Genomic DNA, 20,737 nt, shown 5'->3' on the forward strand with positions numbered 1-20,737 from the left:
AGAACGGGTGTTCAGCCGGCAAGCTCGGTGCCGGATGTTGTCGTTGCCGAGACACAAGATAGGCACTGCACACTCAGCAGCAGCAGCACAGCAACAGGCGACACAGGCGAGAGCTTCAGCGGCTAAGCAGAGGGGCACAGGAACTTGTGCACCTGCTGTGCCTTGGCTGATGGATGCTGTTGGATGACACGCAGTAGTGGGAGGGGAGGAGTCGACGTGGCTGGCTGGAATGGTCTTGAGCTGAGTGGCAGAGAGGAACAGGAGCCTCGATCGGGCAGAAACCAAAAAATGGTACAAATTCCCCCGGAGATCGGGGAAAGGCTAGACACACGTGTATGAGGAATAGGTATGGGTAAGGGTATGGGTGCTAGTTCCTCCTAATAAAATATTCCGAGTTGTTCATGTGTCCGCACGCTTGTATCAATCTCGGCCCAGGGGCTGTCCGACCCGTCGTGCCATGTCCAGGACTTCAGCAAATCGTCCAGAGCACGCTTATTGAACCCACCGACTTAGATGGATGACTGGATGACCTCTTAACTCTGGCTTCCTACCGTGCAGTGAGTGTCGTTTGGCCGAGCGGCGAACCGTTTGCCGCATGGGAAAGTCTTGGAGAAGACGGATATGGAGTCAAAGCTCGGAGCTTTGGCGCTGCGGAAGCCGTTTGACTGGGCGATGAACAGCGTAGCGACACAGCCGCGGATTTGCCTCGGCACGCGAGATCTTGACTTTCGGAGGGACCACCCCTGGGACCCACTTTCCCCAGCCCAATCCATGCCAGTGTTTCCCGTGCGACGCTAGCGTTGCACCAACCGACGGTTGTGCTGTTGCTCGCCGGGCGTTTGTTGCAGGACGGGACCCTGGAATGGGAAACGCAGCGAATAACTTCACTTGCAGTTTGTTAAACGCTGGGCCCATGCCGTGGAAGACTACCCGCGGCAAAGGCCTCCAGAACGGAAGCTCTGCGCGCTTGGTACAGTACTCTGTCCTTACGGGCATTTCCGTTCCACGTAAAAGAACGATCAACACCCCGCTGACAGACACAAAAACCCCAGACATGTGAAAGTGGCCAAGGATGTCCTATCTGATGAGTATCAGCAACATCCATTGTGATGCCTCCACGTCAACTCATGAACCCCCGCATCGGGTGTTGGCGTCGTCGTCGGATACCAGCCGGTTGTCATCTGCTCTTTCTTACATTACGTCTTGCTATCATTCAAGTCTCGATATTTCCTAGCTTGTGGGCCCATAAGGCCGTCAACCCCTCATCAGCGCTCTTCGTGGTTGGGCCTGTTAACCGCCGGTTATGCAGCCTGACCTAACCCAACCATGAGGTTCCTCCACAGGACATGTCATGTACGTACGAGCCGACAATGACACCCAAAGATGACGTGCAGTTCCGGGGATCACCGCAGGGCTACTGCTAGGCGGATGACCTCGACAACCTGTACTTCCATTTTGATATCCCGACTCAGATGAATACAAGCTTATCCACTCAAGACCAGACAGCTCCGTCGCTAATGGGTATCCCTAGACGGTAAGAAGACGTGCTCCTTAAAACACCCAAAAGTCAAGTAAAAGCCAGACAAACCCCCTCATCCCGAGCTCGCACTGCTCTCAGCCAACTTTTCCTCTTCCCGCTGTTGTTGTTGTTGCTGCTGCTCCTGCTGCTGCTTCAACTGCGCAGCCCTAGCCTCCATAAACGCCTTGCGCTTCTCCGCAAACTTCTTGATCAGCTTCTTATTATTAAGTGCCATCTCGGCCGCCTTCTGACCCGCCTCCTTCTTGCCCAACGCGCTGCCATGACCCAACTGCAGCCCGCTCTCACCCCAACCGTGCAAGAAACAACCGACCGTATAAAGAGGCTGCTTGGAGACCCTATCCTTCTTCCCGCTCGACGGCAGGTCCTTGTACTCAATCTTGACACCGGGCGCCCCAATCAGCTGCTCCAGCTGCGTCTTGAACGAGATCTCGTCGTTCTTCTTGTCCTTCTTCACGCTGTTGCCGTTCGGGCCCTTGCCCTTACCCCCGTGTCTGCTCTCCTCCTCGCGGATCTGCCGCTCTAGGACGGGCCCCCATAGGTCTTTCATGAATTGTGCGGCCCGCTTAAAGCCGTTCTCAGGGTCTGACCGGACCACGGCACCGATGTATGCTTCGAAGATATCGCCGAGTGCTTTGGCACGTTTTTGTTCGCTGGCTGCGGTGCCGTTCTTGCGCCCGCCGAGACCGAATTCGGGGGGAAAGTTGGCCTTCTGATCGAGACCATAATGGATAGAGAATTGGCCAAGAGTCGAGTTGCGTACAAGCAGCTCGCGATACATCGAGCACTTGCCCGGTTCGAGGTCAGGAAATGTTTGCCAGATGAGCTCAGACGCGATCATCTCCAAGTAGACGTCGCCTATCCACTCCAGCCGCTCGTAGCTCGGGTCGGATAGGCTTTGACGCATACCGGAGTGCGTGAGCGCTGCTTGCTCGAGCTTCGGATCCAAGATTTCTGGGAGTGGCGGGGGGTTTTTGGGGATGGTTGCTAGGGTCCATTTTGTGAAGGCTGTAGGCGGGAGGATTTGAGGCGTGACGCCAGTCTCGAGTTTTGCGCGCTTCGTCTCGGGCTGCTGGGGGGCTACTGAGGGAGGGTTTGAAGCCTCGAGGCCAGTTTCTTCGAAATATCTTTTCGCCATGGAGAATAGATTGAACTCGAGGATACAGGACGGGATTGCGTAGCGACTGTAAGTTGAGAGGATGAGTTCTCATTCAAGATTGACACTGAAAATCGACTTACAATTCTCGGCGCTGGCAGCCTCGCAGACCCACTCCGGGTGCACAGGCCATAGTCTTGGCGACCAGCCGTTTGGATGTAAGACCCCACATTACGCCACACTACCTGCCACAGTTGAAGACCTAAAAGCTCAAGATGTGCTCTCTCAACATCCATTCGATCAAGATTTGGTGCACGGATTGACTAACTGAGGAGCAAAAGTCATGGTGTATTAATATCTGGATTGAGTAAAAGAGATCCATCCAGTCTTTCTTCATCAGACAATGAGAATGAGAAAGGTCCAACAGCAATGCAAATTGAAAACCTATCCAAGACAAGTTGGTGACAAGCTGTGCCGTCAGAAAGCACTGTTCATCTTGGTTTAAACACGTGAACCATTATGAATGAGTCTAAAACCAATGCAAGTGCAATTGACTTGAAAAGACATAAGTCAACTGCTGCACACAAGAAGGCTTAAGAAACCCAGGTCTAGATACCACAAATGTCCCGCCGTGGGTCCTGGTCGCAAAGACCCACCAGCTGCAAGGCTGATAACCCCACGCCGCCAAGCCCGCGCTGATTGGATGCGCTAAGTGCATCCAAAGATCTTCTGAACGTCAGCAGTCTCTCGAGTCCACCTGGTGCTTGCACGGCCACTCCATGTAAATAGCGGCAAGATGTCGGTTCCACGTGCGCGGCTGTTGGATTTGATGAGGGTAAGCAATGCTTGATTCAGACAACACATCAATACCTCGCTAACCCCCCCCCAGGCTCGGTGCGAGCTCTTCGGCACCGTCTTCAACCCTGAGGGCATCCGGACTGGCAACAAGGTCCTGCGCAAGGCACTCAAGGGTCCCTCGGTCGTGTCCTATTACCCGCCGCGGCTCTACACCTTCCGCGAGTTCAAGAACGAGTTTAAGCCGCTTCATCTTGAGGTGGAGTGTGAGGACGAATTGGATCGTCTTGACCACATCGCCGCGTAGGTTATCGACTGCTGGTGTTGGGGTTGCTAAACTGCTCGCTAACTGGTTGCAGTCTCAAAGCTCGTGGAAAAGGGACGCCGAAGAAGAAGAAGGGCCCAGGTGAGTTACAGTTTTCAGGTCATGGCCAAGTTGCGAACGTTCACTGACACCTTTGCAGGAGCACAGCCCAAAGCCAAGTAATCGCGCTGAGAACCGAATCTTATGTACACTACCATCACAGCCTATGTTGTTATTGTATAAAGTGGATAAGGGAAAAATATACCCAGATGCTATGGGCATCTTGCATCAAATTTTAGGTCCCATTTCCCTTGATGTGATCTTGCCTAGCAGATGTTGCCCAGAAAATGCTTGCCCTCTCTTTCGGTCATCTAGTTTGGAGTAGACGCTCTTGGGCTCGCCTTCTCTGCCAGGTCACAGTGGAACAAGCAGGATGTCAAGTTCGGGCGAAGCAAACAGCATGGCGGTTATTTGACACCTCCTGGTCACAGAGAGCTGCAGCTCAACATCATCGCCTGTGAAGCTTTACCCCTGACCTCTGTTTCTCCGTTCTTTGCGCTGATATTCTCTACATTCCAACATTATCTCGGGATATCTATGTTAGACGGTCATTAGGGCCTTTGTTGTTCAGTACCTCCCGATATGTCTAGATCCCTTTTCACCATTCAAAGGTCCTCTTGTGACTCTGGACCTGTAAAGAACGCCAAGAAACAGGCAATTCGTGTTAACCAAAGTTCCAGTGGCAACTATCATATCATGCATCATCAGCCTAGTAAGCACACTCCTCTGGACATGTTCCCCATAATCCCGAAGTGTGCAACACCATGTAGTTACCTATATCTCTTGACACCTGAGATGGGTTGGCCTAGCTCCTCTGAGCTCTGAGGATGCCATCAATTGTCCGCCGGCGGCAAAGTCCGCAACGACAGTAACTTCCGTGTGTCCCTATCGGGCCAGCCTCCGGTGTCCCCTCCGCCGCAGCCTCAGGACGCCAATCAGACCTCTATCTGCCCGCCGACCGTCACCCAATTCGATCTCCGCGATCCCATCTCATCGCGGTCCTGTGTCCGGTCAGGCAACTACAAGAGGACTTAAAGACGCAATCCCAAGCGGGGGGTGCGTTGCCTGGCTATGTTACTGCCCTCACGGCTTTTCCCATCTGATGACCTATCCTTGAAAACTTTTTTTTCTTTCTCCCATCTTTTGTCTATCCCTTCTTCCCATACACTTCGCATACGCACACACACACACTGTTATTCCTCCAGCTTTGATAGACTGCCAGCATCTTCGATTCAGGCCAGCCAGTGTCAACAGCCTACATCACTGGGTTTCAACTACCTTCAAAGCAGTAGACTCTTCCAGCTGGTGTTAGGCTGTAGCATACTGTTCCTTTCCCTTGATCAGGTAAGTTCAAAAACATGGTCCCTTCTTCCCCTCGACCGCCGACATCGGGATATCTCCCAACGCGCTTTCCCATCGAGATATCTATGTCCATCTTTTTGTGCCTTCCCTCGATGACAAATACCCCTCAGTCACTTTATTCCATCATCTCTGCTTGAAAACTTTCCCTTCTCGATTTTTTTTGCTCCTATCCTCCACCACTCCGTCCCATACATCCTCCCATTTTACCCATCCGTGTACCTCTTTGCCAGGGACATTAGAACTGATCCCTCTTTGTGTCAAATTCAGCAACCATTGAGGTTCAAATCCATCCATTCCATTTCTCTTACATACACGCCTACCCATAAATCTACTTCTCTATCTTTCCGCCTCTCTTTCAGCCCTTCCATTCCGCACCAGCCACCATGTCTGCTGCCGCGGCTACCGCCATGGCCGGCTCGCCCTCTGAGCGCCGTATCGACAAGCACCTGAATCCCGAGGACGTGAACAAGGTGAGTTTGATCTTCTTTTTTTCTTTGGCTTATTGGGCTGCTCAGGCTTGAATCGAGGCCCGGCGCGTCTCATTTGCAGGATCACTCGCCTAGGCTCCTCAGCCTGATGAACTCTTGAACCGAGTCCATCTACTTCATTTGTGTTCCGCTAAATCTGCTAACCTGAACAGCATTCCATCTCAGCCCTCACGGACAAGACGACCGTGGTCCTGACCGGCTCCGACATGCGGGACCAGAACTGCTCCAAGGTATGTGACGTCCCGGCATTATGCTGTTCTGACCTGCTGATAATGACAGAAGTTGAAGACTTCCCACGAGCCCGAATACTCTGAATGTGAAATGGCCAAGACCATCGACAAGGTTTTGGCCAAGCTTGCCGAGCATACGGAGGCCGCGCGAAAGGAGGCCGAAGATGAGGCTGCTCGAAAGGAGACTCAGAAGTCCCTGGACGATCAGACTCAGGGCTCCCCGTCTTCTGGCTCGATGTCCCTCTCGGGTAACGACTCGTCCACCTCGACCGCTCCGACCACTCGTCCCGACAGCACTGCGTCGAAGGAGTCTACTACCAAGGACAAGACTACCCAGGATGAGATTCTACGCCTGAAGCTCGAACTTGCTCAGGCCCAGAACAAGATTTCCCGTCTGGATCAGGAGTTGCAGCAGCGTCGTGCCGCTGAGGCCGCTGGTGGTCGCATCACTCCATCTCTTGGAGACCCCGACTTCCTGCCGCCTGTTGCCCCCCTCGTGTCACCTGCTGGCTCTCGTATCGTTAGCGGCACCGCCATGAACGCACCAGGCCGAGTTCCGTTTGTTCGCGAGGCCAGCTGGCCCAACCCAGACGACGCTCGCTCTGATACTAGTGAGACCATGTCGACAGGTGGTCTGAACCGTGCTCGAGGTATCTGGAACAACAACACCAGCAAGGCACCCTTTGGCAACCCTTTCCCTCAGGGCCCGATGGCTAACGACGGCCCTCAAGCCGGCCCGTGGGGAAACCCTCGCAATGTCACCCCTAACTACGATCCTGCCTTCGCTGGTCCTTCCGCGAGCATGGAGTTGTACCGTCCCGATCGCATGCTGCCCCCTGAGGCTACTGAAATGATGCGGCCTTCTGGTCGCCGCGGCAACCGTTTCGACAGTCGGTATGGCAGCATGAATGCTGGCTACGGCTACGGTGGTTACAACATGGGCCCTGGTCCCTTCGACGCAGGCCCCGGCTATGCTGCGGGCGCCCAAGGCCCGATGGGCGCGAGCATGTATCCTCCCTACCAGCAACAGCCTGTTGGCTCGGCTCTCTCGCCTCACGCTACGGAGTTTACGTCAGCTGCAGGATCGTGGAAGACGGCGGATGGACAGACGTACATCTCGCCGACCACGGAGCCGCTTAACTATCGCCGCCTGCTCGATCGCAACGTCACTTGTGACTGGAAGTACATCGTGGATAAGATTGTCTGCAACAACGATCAGCAGGCGTCCATCTTCCTGCAGCAGAAACTCAAGGTTAGCACCCCTGAGCAGAAGTACGACATTGTCGAGGCCATTGTCGCGCAGGCCTACCCCTTGATGGTCAACCGCTTTGGCAACTTCTTGGTCCAGCGCTGCTTTGAGCACGGTACCCCTGAGCAGGTCATCAAGATTGCGGAGGCCATTCGCGGCAACACCCTCAACCTGTCGATGGATCCGTTTGGCTGCCATGTGGTGCAGAAGGCCTTTGATTGCGTCCCGGAGGACTATAAGGCGATCATGGTTCACGAGCTGCTGCGTCGTATCCCGGAGACGGTTATTCACCGTTACGCGTGCCACGTTTGGCAGAAGCTGTTCGAGCTGCGCTGGACTGAGTCCCCTCCCCAGATCATGAAGTATGTCAACGAGGCCCTCCGTGGCATGTGGCACGAGGTTGCCCTGGGAGAGACTGGCAGCTTGGTGGTTCAAAACATTTTTGAGAACTGTCTCGAGGAGGACAAGGTATGAACACTGATCACTGGGTACAGAGAACAAGGGCTAACGGTTACAGCGCCCCTGCATTGAGGAGGTCCTTGCCAACATTGACATTGTCGCCCATGGCCAGTTTGGCAACTGGTGCATCCAGCACATCTGCGAGCATGGTGCTCCGCAGGATCGCAGCCGTGCCATCGACCATGTCATCCGCTATGCGGCCGAGTACAGCATGGACCAGTTTGCCTCGAAGGTCGTTGAGAAGTGTCTGAAGGTTGGTGGTCCTGAGTTCCTCCAGCGCTACCTCGACCGCGTCTGCGAGGGTCGTCACGACCGCCCGCGTATTCCGCTCATCGACATTGCCAGCGACCAGTACGGCAACTACCTCATCCAGTGGATCCTGACCCACGCCGGACCTCAGCACCGCGAGATCGTGGCTGCCCATATCAGGAAGCACATGGTGTCTCTTCGCGGTTCCAAGTTCGGCTCGCGGGTCGGCATGCTCTGCACCAACCACGCGGTGGCCACTCGTCCGGGCCCTGGTGTCGGCCCCGGCATGCCCGGTCGTGGCATGGGTCCCGGCTCGCGCTACGGCGGCCGCTATCCTTGAGTGACTGCGAGGTGGTAAGCAGAGGCGACTTGACGGTTGTCTGTCGAGGCTGTTCCCCATCCTCTTCCGTTTCACACACTGCCATGTTTTTCTGCGATCCGTTTTCACAACGAGAATTCTCCTAAGATATTTGAGACTCGTTTTATGATCATCTTCGACCTCAGCTATTCTACCACATCACCCGACATCCTACGCTCGGGAGGCTACTGCCCGTTCGAGTGCTTTGGACACATCATGATTATGGATTTTGCGATATCCAGTGGTTGGCTGCGTGCAGCCCGCCGAAGGAGCATAAACTAGGCTGTTCTGAGGGAGCGATCTATCTATGGGGGAGAGGACAGTGATAGTGATCAAGCTACCTTTCGGTGTGGATTGCCTGGCAATCGCTTGCGCACAAATATAGCTGAGTAAAATTGATTTTGGCAGACATACGAGGGAGACGGTACTGCGGTCTCTTTAGGCGGTTTACATGACGCCACCTCGTTTTTTTCTTTTTTTTCTTTTTTTTTTGCGCTATCAGATGGAGGAGAGAGAAATGCATGGCCCGCAATGGATTACTCGGCCTTGTCCATGTACCTGCTAGTTTCGAGCCCATAGTCACTCTCTTATCAATGACTTATTATATATCTATTTCCTGTGATGTAGATCGTGCCTTCTTCCATGCACAGCCCAAGTAAACTTAGACTGCTGAAAAAAAAACCCAAGAGGTCTATACAAAGCAAAGAATTACGAACTACAACTGCACTGAAGCATCCTGCCCACCTTGGGCACATCACTTGTCCACCTCTCCTCCTCGTCCTTATTCCCTTCGTACAACACCCCATCGAACTCCCTCCCAGCCCAATTGTCCTCAAAAGGATGCAGCGACAGATGCAGCAATCGCTTCAGAACATTCCTCTCGCCATCCTTCTCAACTCTCCGAATGACCTCATCAAAAATCCATCCGCGCGGCACAAATTTCGGATTTACCCCCTTCATAGCCTTGATTCTTTCCTGGTCTATTTCTGGTATAAGAGGATTGCCGTTGTTCCAGTCCTGCTTGATCCGCTCGTGCCACTTTTCAAGCCAGGTTGTGAGGTCCTTTAGTAGGGGGGCTTTATCTTGGGGTAAAGAGGAAGGGGGGGTGGAGGGGTAGAAGAATTTTGGTAGGACTGTGTCCCACAACTCGGGAGTTGGGGTTGGAACTAGGGGGATGGAGGAAAGAGTGCGGAAGAAGAGATTGTAATCGAGGGAAAGCGATTCCATGGTGTCTAGTAACGGGGAGATGAACCCCTCCAAATCGTCGGGGTTGACAGTACGGAACCCCAAACGTCGGCGCATGAGACGGGTGTACTCGGCTAGGAAAACGGCCTTGTACTCCTGCCCTGCTTGCGCGATGATCTTTTCTGCCCGCCTAACGTAAGGTTGTGTCGCCTCTTCACTCTCGAACTTGCTAAACCCCTTGCTCACGAACCACTCCTCGTCCACCTCCCCCCCGGCAGCGAGCAGCTCACCGAGGGCTTCGGCTAGCCTGACCAGATTCCACCAGATGATTGTTGGCTGATTCCGGTAGCTGTATCGCAACGTGTCGTCGTCGTGGTTGGGAGTGTAGCTTGGGTCGAAGACGTCGAGGAAGGCGAACGGGCCGTAGTCCATGGAGAGGCCTAACAGGGAGGTGTTGTCTGTGTTGAGGACGCCGTTGGTGAAGGCATATGATTGCAAAGAGGCGACCATGAGGGCGTTGAGTCGGGCGATGTGCCGGAAGAGGCGGGCGAAGCGGTTTTCTTCTTCCCCGGGGGAGCCTTGGATTTCGGAAGGGGGGATGCCCGTGAGGGGCGTGAGGATGGATTCGTCTTGTGGAGGGGAAGAGGGGTCTTCTAGTCGGGCAGGGAGTGCCTCCCACCCGCCGGGGATGACGTGCTCGGCGAGGTATGTCGCCAGTTGTCTTACCAGCTCGCGGTCGCCCCGCATACGGGGGAGGTCGAAGGTACCGATGCGCAGCCACGACGGGGCGAAGCGGACCACAATCGCCCCCGGCTCGATGCGTTCCCGTCGTACCCTCTCATTCGGCAGCAGCGAAATTGCCAGCGCTCTTGTCGTCGGCACCCCTATCGCGTGGAGGTACTCCGACACGATGAACTCGCGTATGCTACTCCTCAAAACAGCCTTGCCATCCGCGAACCGGCTGTATGGCGTTATCCCCGCTCCCTTTAATTGCACTTCATATCGCGCCCCCGTAAACGGGTTTGTCGCTTCAAACAGCGAAATAGCCCTCCCGTCGCCAAGTTGTCCAGCCCAACTGCCAAACTGCCACCCGCCGTAACATTGCGCCCAGGGGTAGCCCTCCCCCGTTTCCTTTTCCTCATCCCAACCCCACAACTTATTCCCCACGACGGTCTGCTTGAAATCTTCCGTCTCTGCTTCTGACGCTAGCAGTCCCAGATCGCGCATCGCGGCGGGGGACACGGCCAGCAATTCAGAGGTGGATTGGGGCTCGGGACGCACCCAGGTGAAGAGGGCGTGGCGGACCTGGCGAGGGTGGATCTCATGGCGGGGGGTGCGATGGCTTTCGGCCGGGGTCGGATACATTGGGTCGGGGGGAAGGGAGGAGGTGAAGGTCCAGGATTTGGGGAGGGCTGCGAGGGTCACTCCTGGCCAGGGGGATTGGGCTTGGGTATTGTCGGCGTTGCTTGGGGGGAAGCCCCGTCGGGAGCTTCGGTTCGGGGACCAGCGCCGGTTGAGGCCGTCATTATTGTTCTCGGTGTTGCCGTGGGAGGGTAGAATGCGAACGGGGGCGCTCGACGACAGAAGGCTTGGCGGATGGGTGATGGACGGAGGTGATGGGCGAGGGCGAGACAGCGGGTTACTGAAGGGAAGCGCATGAAGTTGGAGGTGAGGATGTTCTAAAAGATATATGTGGTCGTTGATATACAGGGGGTACCTAGGTGAGACCCTCCCGAGCCGCCGTCCGGCTGGCGCGGGTGTGTTCCGTTTACGACTCGGTTTGCGACGGTAATGTCAGTGTCGAAGCTTCGAACTCGGCGCGGTCTGGCTTTTCCCGTTCGATCTAGCTATTGACTTGAGAAATTTTCAGAATATTTTGTTGAATTCCCAACCTAGAAAGTCTCTCTACCAATTTCTAAGAGAACTTGTCGCGCCAACTGACTTCTTGTCATATCAACCCGTGTAGGTCAGCTTGATAAAGACCCTTCTCCGACATGAGGGGCGAACCGCAACGGCGGAACATTAGTCGCACAGACAGGCGCGTCATCGCCGCCGTCGGCAGCCCAGTGCCCTTGTCGCGTGCCAAGACGTACCGGAATGTACCCTCCGGGGACTTGGGGGAAGTAGGAGCACGCAATGTGTGACGTTGCTTGCGATGAGCTGCTGCTGGTAGACATGACTAAGAGTGACGATTGGGCGGGGAGGATTTGTAAGCTGGTGCTTGAGGGTTCATTTGTAACATACGGGTTAAGATGGTGGAAGGGGATTCGAGAGGTACGTTGAGGGAGGAGGAAGATGGACCCCTCACCGAGAAGGTGGTCAAGGTCTTCATCGAGAGAGGAGGGGCTCCATAGCAACGCTATCGAGGAGCTTGAGCAGCTGTTTTGCACCTCAATTACTTTGTATATCTCACACAGAAATCTCTCTTAATATTATTCAACTTTATCCAACTTGTACCCTAGTGTTTTCCATTTTGCTCTCTCCAATAACGCTCAATGGCGTCATACCCATCGCCAACTTCCCCCCTCCCTTCCCCCCCCCCCACATCGCGGTATCGTGGGGACCCCCCAACTGAAACCCTGCGGGGCCGCCTACTACAACCCGTTCCGGTTGCGAATACCAATTGGGAACCAGGCAATAGTAAGGTCGGACACAACTCGGCAGAAGCTGCTTAAACCCGAGCTTGCTTGCATACCTTCCGGCAGGCTAGAGATAAAGTTTGATAAACGTACGTATATAAACCAGCCCGCCTTCACCAACTTGGTGTTACTGCTCCCATCTTCCTGTCTTTTTCTTCCAATTGACACTGAGGGACTGGAAAGAGAGGTAATATGAGCGCCGACCAGTACGAGCCGATTCCGACGGTGAAGCTGAGCGACGGGAATGAGATCCCCTTGGTACGTCCAACACATCTTAACGAATTGATTAGTAAAGCATACTGATAGAGAACCAGCTTGGCTACGGCCTCGGCACAGCCAACTTCAAGCGTGGAAACAAGGACGAGATCAACGAAAAGATCATTGGGGACACCCTGACCGCGCTGAAAGTGGGCTATTATCATCTTGACGGTGCCGAAGGTAGTCCCTTTCCTCCTTCTTTTGCTTCCTTTTCACCCTCTCCCGCTTCATGAATTAACATCCCTAACCATCCGTATCAGCCTACGGTAATGAACGCGAACTCGGCCTGGCTATCTCCCGCTCCGGCCTTCCCCGCCACCAACTCTTCGTGACCACCAAAACCTCCTGCCGCCAAGGCGAGTCTATCGAAACCGCCTTCTCCCGCTCGCTCGCAGCCCTGGGGCTAGACTACGTTGATCTCTACCTGATCCACTCTCCCTTCTTTTCCGGTCCCGACCCCAAGCCGGAGGAGCTGCAAGCTAAGTGGCGCGAGATGGAAGCTATTAAGGACTCCGGGCGGGCGAAGAGTATCGGCGTTAGTAATTTTTTGCGGCCTCATTTGGAGGCGGTGTTGAGCATTGCGCGGCATAAGCCGGTGGTCAATCAGATCGAGTACCATCCGTACCTGCAGCACGATGTTGATGATCTGATCCAGTTGCATCGGGAGCAGGGGATTGTGATTGAGGCATATGGCCCGCTGACGGCGGTTACGAAGGCGAAGCCGGGCCCCGTGGATGAGGTGTATGAGAGGCTGGCGAAGAAGTATGGGGTTGAAGAGGGGGATGTGGCGCTGAGGTGGTGTTTGGATCAGGGGGTTGTGGCGTTGACTACGAGTGGGAAGGAGGAGAGGCTTAGGGGTTTTAGGGAGAGGTTGCCCAAGTTCAAGCTGACGGAGGAGGAGATACAGGAGATTAGTGAGAAGGGAAGGGGGAAGCATTATAGGGGGTTTTGGGGGCATATCTTTAAGGAGGATGACAGGCGGTAAGGGAGAGCGGACTCTTGTGGAGTTTTCTTTTAGAGGCCGGGAGGATAGATGGATGGCTTGTTTTCGCAGCAATATCTCAGAGTTGTGTGGTAAACACTTGAATTATCCTGTCATGTCCTCGTCCACAACATCCTGGGTATCCCATAAAACACTACAGCTCATCATCTGATTCAGTCTCACTCTCCTCCGGCACCGGTCCTGCACTCCGTAAAGTCCTCCTCGGAAACACCTCCACATTCTTCGTGATCTGCGAAGAACTTGGCGCCGGTGCTGCCCGACTGGCGCTCGGCCTCGATAGCGGCTCCGACCTCCTCGGGAGGACAGGAGCTGATTCGTCTTCTCCCTCGCTTCCTGTACTTGTTGGGTCGTCTTCATCCTGCAAGGTAGTACTCGTTTGAGTAGCAGGTTTAGACGGTTCGGGCTTATTCTTCTTCTTCTTCTTCTTCTTCTTCTGCTGCTGCTGCTGCTGCTGTTGTTGTTGTTGCTTCCTTGTTCGGGGCGGCGAAGGAGGAGAAGGGTCATCCTCCAGTTCACTATCCGTCGCATCCTCCACCTCCTTCTCAACAGCCTTACCCTTAGCCTTCCCCTTAACAAGATGGTCTTCATCAGCACTATCAGCCGTCTGCTCACCCTCCTCATTCTCGTGATCAGTGGTATGCCGATCCTCGTCCGACTCGGCACTCCCCCTCTTCCTAGCCTGAGATGCCCTCAACGGGGGATCAACATCCATCCTATCCCCCTCATCATCATCCTCTTCCGAAGGCGTTGAGGCCACAGACACAGGCCTGGCAACGCCCCTCCTCCCTACAGGCTTAGCCATCGTCTCAAAACCCTCCTCCCCGTCTTCTCCATCAGAAGTCCCTCCCCCAGAGGCATCCTCCAACGCCTTCCTCTTCGCTTTTCTTGACGGTCCCGGCCTTCTCCCCTTAACGGGGGATTCTATCCTTCTAAACGACGCTCTAGCAGCAGCCAACCTCCCCTCTCCCGACGGAGGGTTCGCACTAGCAAGTAACCGCTGCTGCTCGCGGATCTTGACCTTCTTCTCATTCAACAACACGCAAAACTTTTCAAGTAACTCATTCTCCCGGGCCTTTTTTGCCTCCACCAGCTCCTCGAGCTGGGCTCGCAGAGACGAGATGCGGGATTCGAGGTCCACAAGTTGTGCGTTGGCCGAAGTGAGAGATGACTGGAGAGTTTCGCGGTCAGAGAGGGCTGAGATACACCAGTCGAAAAGCTGAATTGCTTCCGAGGGGTGGTGAGTTAAAGTTATAGTGCCAAGGCGTTGCTAACACAGTTAGTGGGGCACTGGACAACAAAAAGGGAAGAGGAAAAGGAAGGGGGGGGGAGGGGGTGAAGAGTACGTTAATGCCAGCTACTCGCCGACGGACGGTGATGGTGAGTGAGCGGCCGGTATGGGCTTCTGCGCCGAATTCGATGCCCTCCATTGGGGGTTCGTTGAGAAAAAGGGTCTTGAGGATGCGCTCCCATTCGTCGGGGGAGCAAGTGCTGGTTGTGGAGCGTAGGTCTGCGATGCGGTCGTGGCGTACTTGGAGTTTCGTTAGTGACTTAGCCTGGACAATAGTATACCAAACGCTTGGGCATAATGCATGAACAAGACTCCAGATCGGGATACACACGGATGAAGGATGGGGGCTGGACCAGACCAGACGGGAGACAGGATCCGCTGGGCCGCGGACGGAGAAGAGGAAGGATGTGTGAATCCAGAAGGGAAGTATATACAGGGCTTGGGACAGGACGGGACACTCACACTTGACCACATATGGCTCTTCGCCTTCGGTGGCGATAAACTTGAGGTTCAGCGGTTTCCCGCTAGACCCAGACGGCGTGACTTCGCCGAGGATGAAGGCGCCATCCTCGTCGGTCCGCGGGATGCGGATGATGCGGGAGGGGGGCATCACAACGTTTGGACAGGATGTCTGGGCGATCACTTGGGCAACAGGAACCAACACGTATTTTGTTGATGATGATGCGACAGGAACACGGAGTTCAGACGATCTCAGATCTCAATGCGCCGAAGACGGGAGATATTTGCTCGCCGTGCCGCTGAGATGAAACAGGTTTTCGCTGGGTGATTAGATGAGAAGAATGAGCCAACAGTTGCAGCCGGTTTAATTTCCAAGACCAAGCGCTGTGGTGATGATGGAGCTTAGCTCATTCGGGAACGGGGTATGTAAGACGGTGTTTGTTGATGTCTTGCTCTCATCGATAGTGAAAATAAAGATCAATTTGTGGTCGGAAAAAAAAAGAAGAAGCATTTCCAAATGAGGATGGGCAATGACTTCACATAATCTTCGAATGGTTTTTGAAGGTTGAGGTGAGGCCAGGCAGCAACGTCCAGGGCATCCACTCAAAGCTGGAGCTCAAGCTCAGCCTGGGCCGCTTCGGGAAGCTGTCAAAGACACAGAAAGCTACTATCTCACTGATGATCAGCAATGCAGATATTTGCGTTCCACGCGCTCGTGCATTTTCATTTTTGCAGTTCACCGTCTGGTCAAGATGGTGCTGATCCTGCACTCTTTTCTCCCAAAGGGTTGAACTGCAACACGCGATGACGGATGCGAATAAGACGATAAGATAGCCGGTCGCTTCGGCGACGAGGATGAGCTTTTGGAGACGTTAACTTTTGGCCCTTGGTCCCTGGTCCATGGTCAACATCGAAAGTGGCGCATTTCTAGCTTTAGTGGCTCCACCAACGATGTAACTGTCCCTCTTTTTCATGTGGTTGCTGGGTTGGGGATGTTGATTTTTGCTGAGTGAAAACATGGGGATTTTTCAATGCATATCGGATTGTCAATTCTTTAAATCGCTTGCTTGGAGTCAAGATAGAGACATATTGCTGTGATACACCAGGCAACGCAAGTACACCTCTTTGAACGCTGAGACCAGAGCCCCTCATGCAAACGCGTCGCGTCGCACCCCGCTGAGGGATGGGAGGGACAAGGTGAGGATTCTCTCCGTCGTACCCGTTCCACACCAGCCACTCCAATGGTCAAATTCCCTGACCATCATCTGCCCTCGACTGAGCATGTGACGGTTTCGGAAACTACAGGACTTTGTCCAGCCATCAGGGAGCTTGCTGCTATTCAAAGCTATTCACTGAGTACTAAACCCATTGCACAGCCTGCCTTTACCATTGAGCTGTTGTTTTTCCCCATTCACAAGCTCCCAAACGCCTATTCACTGATTCCCCGCACTGCCGCCCTGGGGAAGCCTGTTGCAGCTACCAGCCAATCAGATTGCACGCTTTGTAGCTCAACCCCTGTCTGACCCCTGCGCTGCCCGCAGCCGTCTCTTGCATCTTGGCGCTTCGTCTGCCTTCTGTTTCTGTTGTTTCTTCCCACCTCCGACTTTCCAGCCACAGAGGGAGAGACTGCAAGCCCACACAATCTTTCTCACATTCTGGCCAAGCAACCAAAAACACTCTACCAGCCCAGCACACCCGTGCCGCTGGTTTGTGCTTTTGGTTTGTTGTTGGCCGTTGCCGTTGCATTCATCACCGTCAGGATTTTGCTGTGCATGCTTGTTTTTTTTTTCCCGGCACGCACGACGCTGCAACCCCATCGCTCTTCGTTTACTTCAATATCTTCCTCCCTTTCTCCCCCAAACATCCGGACGACCCGCGCTCTCGTCTCCGCTTCGTTTGATATCTCTCGGCCACGTCCGATTCTGTGAAAAGCTCTGCTAAACTTGCTATCTGCATCCGGCGATATCGTACTTAGTCTGTAGCGCTCGCTCTGCTCTGAAGCATACCGACTTACTCTAGCTACCGTGAATAATAGCCTTGCTCTACACAGAAGATCTTGCGCTGCAGGACGCGGATCAAGCCGACTCGGCGTTGTTGACTATGAGTTCGCGACGCTGATCGCACACATCTGTCGCTCCCACATCGCGGTGTGTCCTAAGACGGCACACCAACTGCGCCCGGAACTCCGTATCGATCGATTGATCACGACGACTCGTTTGACCCCGCACTTCGAGGAACCCCCCGTCATGGAGACCCTGCGCCTAAAGAACCGGCCCCCGGCCCCGGCCGAGGAGGAGATCGAGAACTGGGACGACGACGACTTCATAATCGAGGGCGACGACCTCACCTTTACGGCCCTCGTTAACTCGACAAACCTCTCAGCCAGCCGCCGAGACTCCCAGTCATCCTTCCGCTCCGAGTTCGAGTCGGTCGGTGAAGAAGAGCGTCAAGTGCATCTCCCGGGAAACGATGAGAAGTCGACTCTCGATGCCATTGCCGCTGCTGCCCAGGCCGGCATCCCACTACCGAAGAACATCCCTCCCTCAGCCTTGATGGGCGGAACCATCAAGCGTCTGGGTGGCAGGAAAATAAAGAAGATAATCCAGGAGGACTGGACGGAGGATCTCGAGTTTCCTGAAGGAGTCCAGAACCTCAAGATTAAGAGCAGAAATACCACACCCTTCCCCGAGGCCCTGCGGCAAATTAGCACCTCAGCCACGACAAGTCCTAGGAAGCCCCGCGACTCGTTGAACCTCTGGGAGGAGCCCATGAAAGAGAAGGGCAGTTCGTCCCCCGGCTTTATCGACCTCGAAAAGTTTCGCGATGCCGAAGATGACGACCTGTTTGGAGACGGTCTGGAGACGATCAAGGTATCTAAGAGACGCCAGCCTCCGAAGCCGCTTTCCCTCATTACCCCGCCGACCCCGCAGAAGGAGAAATGCGATGATGCGGATGACGACTTTGAGAAGGACTTTGAGCTGCCGGAGGACGGCACGCTGAAGCTTACATCCCGCAAGGATGTCCCCAAAACCCCGACATTCAATACTTTGCTGGAAGACCTCGAGTGGGCGGAGGGCAGTCTCGGCACAAGGGTTGGGGGTACGCGCCGGGACCTGCAGTCCGGCCATAGCTCCTCAATTTCCGCCTTTAGTCCCAGCATTGCCAGCTCTATGACTGCTGAGAGCGAAGACGACACCTTCGACGGCCTGATCCTGCCGAGCGGTCCCCTCGACTTTGCCGAACGCCTCAGACGCCGCCGCCAGAGCCGGTCGCCCTCCCGCATCCCCGACGAGCCCATCCAGGAGGAAGAGCCCGTCAAACAGGAGCCCAAGGAGAAGCCTAAGCAGCAGGACTCCGAAGAAGACTTCCTAGAGGGTCTCGATATCGGCGATGGAGAGATCTTTGATCCCCGCAAGCTGACCCTCAACCGCAATATCCAGGTCAAGGAGACTCGTCCTACAAGCCCCGCCCGGCCTAAGGCCTCTGTTGCCCTCAAGTTCACCAACAAACCTACGACAGCGTCGCGGCTGCCCCGTCCGACGCACGAGCGCTCGCACACCCAGCCTACCCTGGAACCGGTTTCCGAGACAGGAGGCCCGATCTCCCGCACCCACACCCGACGCTCGCTGTCCCGGCTGGGCCACGCTTCGCACTCGTCTGTCACAAGCATCAGCAGCATTGCGACCACTACGTCCCCGACTCCGACACCCTCGTCTTCGCACGGTGCGACGCTAGCCACACCGCGGAGAAATGCTGGTGTCCAGAGGTCCGAGCCGACTACCACCAGCTCCCAGCTCCTGCGCATGAAGAGGTCCATGCCTGTCATCAGCAAGTCGCAATCGCCTGCTCGCGGTCAAGCAACATCGACTACTCGTGGCCATGAACGCCCTCCTTCTCGGACTGACCAGCCCACAAGTCGCATCCCCATCCGGCCCAAGACCCCGGTCGAGCGATCCAGGCCGGTAGAGGACTCGGCGACCATCACTCGCAAGGCTCCTCCTGTGCCATTCGTCCCTGCTGGCGCCTCCGCCGAACAGTCGCACAATATCAACGCCAAGGCGCGTGCGCTACGTCGCCATGACTCTGAAGCCAGCATCGACTTCCGGCCCACTTCCCGCGCTGTCTCGCGCTCAGCCATCCGCTCGCCTAGTCCGCGGCGGTATCGGCCGATCAGCGTGATCGAGAAGACGCCGGACGGTAGCTCGTGGAGCAAGCTTAGTCTGCCTCGGCGGGTCAGGAACTTTGGCGATGGCCACGAGCTGGATGCGTTTGACGACCTGCCTACCTCTAGTCAAGCTGAGGCCAGGTTCCTCAAGCAGCCTGTCAGCGGCAGGTCGACAATCCGCACGGCCGTCAATAATAACAACAACAACAACAATAATAATAATAATAATAGTAGTAGTAGTAGTAGGAGTAGTAGCAGGCCTGCCCTGCCAGAGCGCACGCCACCCACGACACCGTTCTCGTCGCGCTATAATGATGGCAATGTCCCGAGCTTTGCACGCGATACTACCGCGAGTCGTATTGCGAGGGAGACGAACCTTGCTCAGCGTAATGCGTCGGGAATCATTGCGCCTTTGACGGCTGCCCGGGTTGCACAGATCTCGGCGAGGAGTAATCTGCTTGCGCCACAGACGGCTGCGAGCGCGACGACCAAGGCGAAGAAACGTCGTTCGCCGCAGGCCAAGCCGCATCTGATTGCGAACTTGAATCCGCCTAGGGAATCGAAGAGTAAGTCCCACACACGGAGATGGCTGAAAGGATGATGCTAACGCTACACAGTGGTCAAGGGTATGTGGTACAACCCGGAGACCTACCGCTGGGAAGGGAACGACACCGTTCTCTCCGCCTTCGACCGCGTCTCGACCGCCTCCTCTACCAACACCACCTCGGCTACTCTCGGCAGTGCTGGTGGTTCTCAATTTACGCCTACCCTCCGCGGCGCCGGCTCCGGCCTAGGTTTTCTCACCGACCGCGACACAGCATCCGCCACCCCGCGCCCCGCGCTCATCACCAACATTGGCGCTTCCGCCACCAAGGGCGTCAAGGTCGTCGGGGGAATGGTGTTTGATCCGGTGAATATGTGCTGGCTTAAGGTTTCTCACGTCCGACGGGGTGATAGCGATGACGCTGGAAGCGACTCGGACGACCCCTTTAAAGACATACCCGATCTCGAGGAGAGGACTGTAGCCTCAACGGCTACGTCCGATGGTATCCCCGGCTACATGAGTGGCTATGGTTCTGGGTCTGGTGCCGGAGCAGGCGGTGGGGGGAGCAGGTATAGTGATATCAAGGATGATTGGCTGGTAGGCGAGGAGTTTGATGTCGGGCCGGAATTTGTCAGGCGCCAGAGGGAGGAGGAGGAGCGGTGGAGGAGGAAGTGTCAGGTTTGGGTTGAGCAAGGACGATTGGTAGAACGGGGGGACGCGTGGAAGTGGGCTATTAGGGAGATTGTGAGGCAGAGTGCCGGTGGGGAGGAGTGATATTGGTTTCTTCGATTCGGGGGGTTGTTTTATTTTTTAAGACTTTTTTTTTTTTTGGTAGGCTCTGGGTCTCTTATGCTTCTGCTACTATTCGATATAGCTGGATGGTTGGGAAAAAGGATTACGCTATCGGTCGGTGGACTGGTGGATGGCTGGGTGGACGGACGGATGGATGGGTCTCTGAATTTTTTTTTTTTTTTCGATCCGTTTGATGAACGGCGGCCGATGGTCCCGA

At 55.1% G+C, this 20,737-nt stretch overlaps 7 protein-coding genes across 7 annotated transcripts; 4 read left to right on the forward strand and 3 right to left on the reverse strand.

Annotated features, from left to right (window-relative positions):
* Positions 1–1,592: 1,592 nt before the first annotated feature.
* CTHT_0005990 (ribonuclease III-like protein) lies at positions 1,593–2,865 on the reverse strand (the record flags this gene model as incomplete). The annotated part of the gene is made up of 2 exons (XM_006691069.1): positions 1,593–2,721; positions 2,777–2,865. 2 exons carry the CDS (start codon positions 2,863–2,865, stop codon positions 1,593–1,595), a joined length of 1,218 nt encoding a protein of 405 aa, XP_006691132.1.
* A 564-nt stretch (positions 2,866–3,429) lies between these two features.
* Positions 3,430–3,915, forward strand: CTHT_0006000 (mitochondrial 37S ribosomal protein mS33; the record flags this gene model as incomplete). The annotated part of the gene is made up of 4 exons (XM_006691070.1): positions 3,430–3,468; positions 3,523–3,731; positions 3,788–3,834; positions 3,893–3,915. 4 exons carry the CDS (start codon positions 3,430–3,432, stop codon positions 3,913–3,915), a joined length of 318 nt encoding a protein of 105 aa, XP_006691133.1.
* Positions 3,916–5,537: 1,622 nt separating this feature from the next.
* On the forward strand, positions 5,538–8,169 carry CTHT_0006010 (uncharacterized protein; the record flags this gene model as incomplete). The annotated part of the gene is made up of 4 exons (XM_006691071.1): positions 5,538–5,624; positions 5,795–5,872; positions 5,922–7,589; positions 7,639–8,169. The coding sequence occupies 4 exons, from the start codon at positions 5,538–5,540 to the stop codon at positions 8,167–8,169; spliced, it is 2,364 nt and encodes a 787-aa protein (XP_006691134.1).
* A 726-nt stretch (positions 8,170–8,895) lies between these two features.
* Positions 8,896–11,549, reverse strand: CTHT_0006020 (uncharacterized protein; the record flags this gene model as incomplete). Its single annotated transcript, XM_006691072.1, has 2 exons — positions 8,896–11,014; positions 11,380–11,549. The coding sequence occupies 2 exons, from the start codon at positions 11,547–11,549 to the stop codon at positions 8,896–8,898; spliced, it is 2,289 nt and encodes a 762-aa protein (XP_006691135.1).
* A 654-nt stretch (positions 11,550–12,203) lies between these two features.
* On the forward strand, positions 12,204–13,254 carry CTHT_0006030 (alpha-keto ester reductase-like protein; the record flags this gene model as incomplete). The annotated part of the gene is made up of 3 exons (XM_006691073.1): positions 12,204–12,269; positions 12,326–12,449; positions 12,530–13,254. The coding sequence occupies 3 exons, from the start codon at positions 12,204–12,206 to the stop codon at positions 13,252–13,254; spliced, it is 915 nt and encodes a 304-aa protein (XP_006691136.1).
* Positions 13,255–13,405: 151 nt separating this feature from the next.
* On the reverse strand, positions 13,406–15,170 carry CTHT_0006040 (uncharacterized protein; the record flags this gene model as incomplete). The annotated part of the gene is made up of 3 exons (XM_006691074.1): positions 13,406–14,488; positions 14,643–14,800; positions 15,023–15,170. The coding sequence occupies 3 exons, from the start codon at positions 15,168–15,170 to the stop codon at positions 13,406–13,408; spliced, it is 1,389 nt and encodes a 462-aa protein (XP_006691137.1).
* A 2,095-nt stretch (positions 15,171–17,265) lies between these two features.
* CTHT_0006050 (putative cytokinesis protein) lies at positions 17,266–20,502 on the forward strand (the record flags this gene model as incomplete). Its single annotated transcript, XM_006691075.1, has 2 exons — positions 17,266–19,750; positions 19,802–20,502. 2 exons carry the CDS (start codon positions 17,266–17,268, stop codon positions 20,500–20,502), a joined length of 3,186 nt encoding a protein of 1,061 aa, XP_006691138.1.
* Between the last annotated feature and the right edge of the window lie 235 nt (positions 20,503–20,737).

This window comes from Thermochaetoides thermophila (genome assembly GCF_000221225.1).
Source record: "Thermochaetoides thermophila DSM 1495 unplaced genomic scaffold scf7180000011806, whole genome shotgun sequence".
NCBI lineage: Eukaryota > Fungi > Ascomycota > Sordariomycetes > Sordariales > Chaetomiaceae > Thermochaetoides > Thermochaetoides thermophila.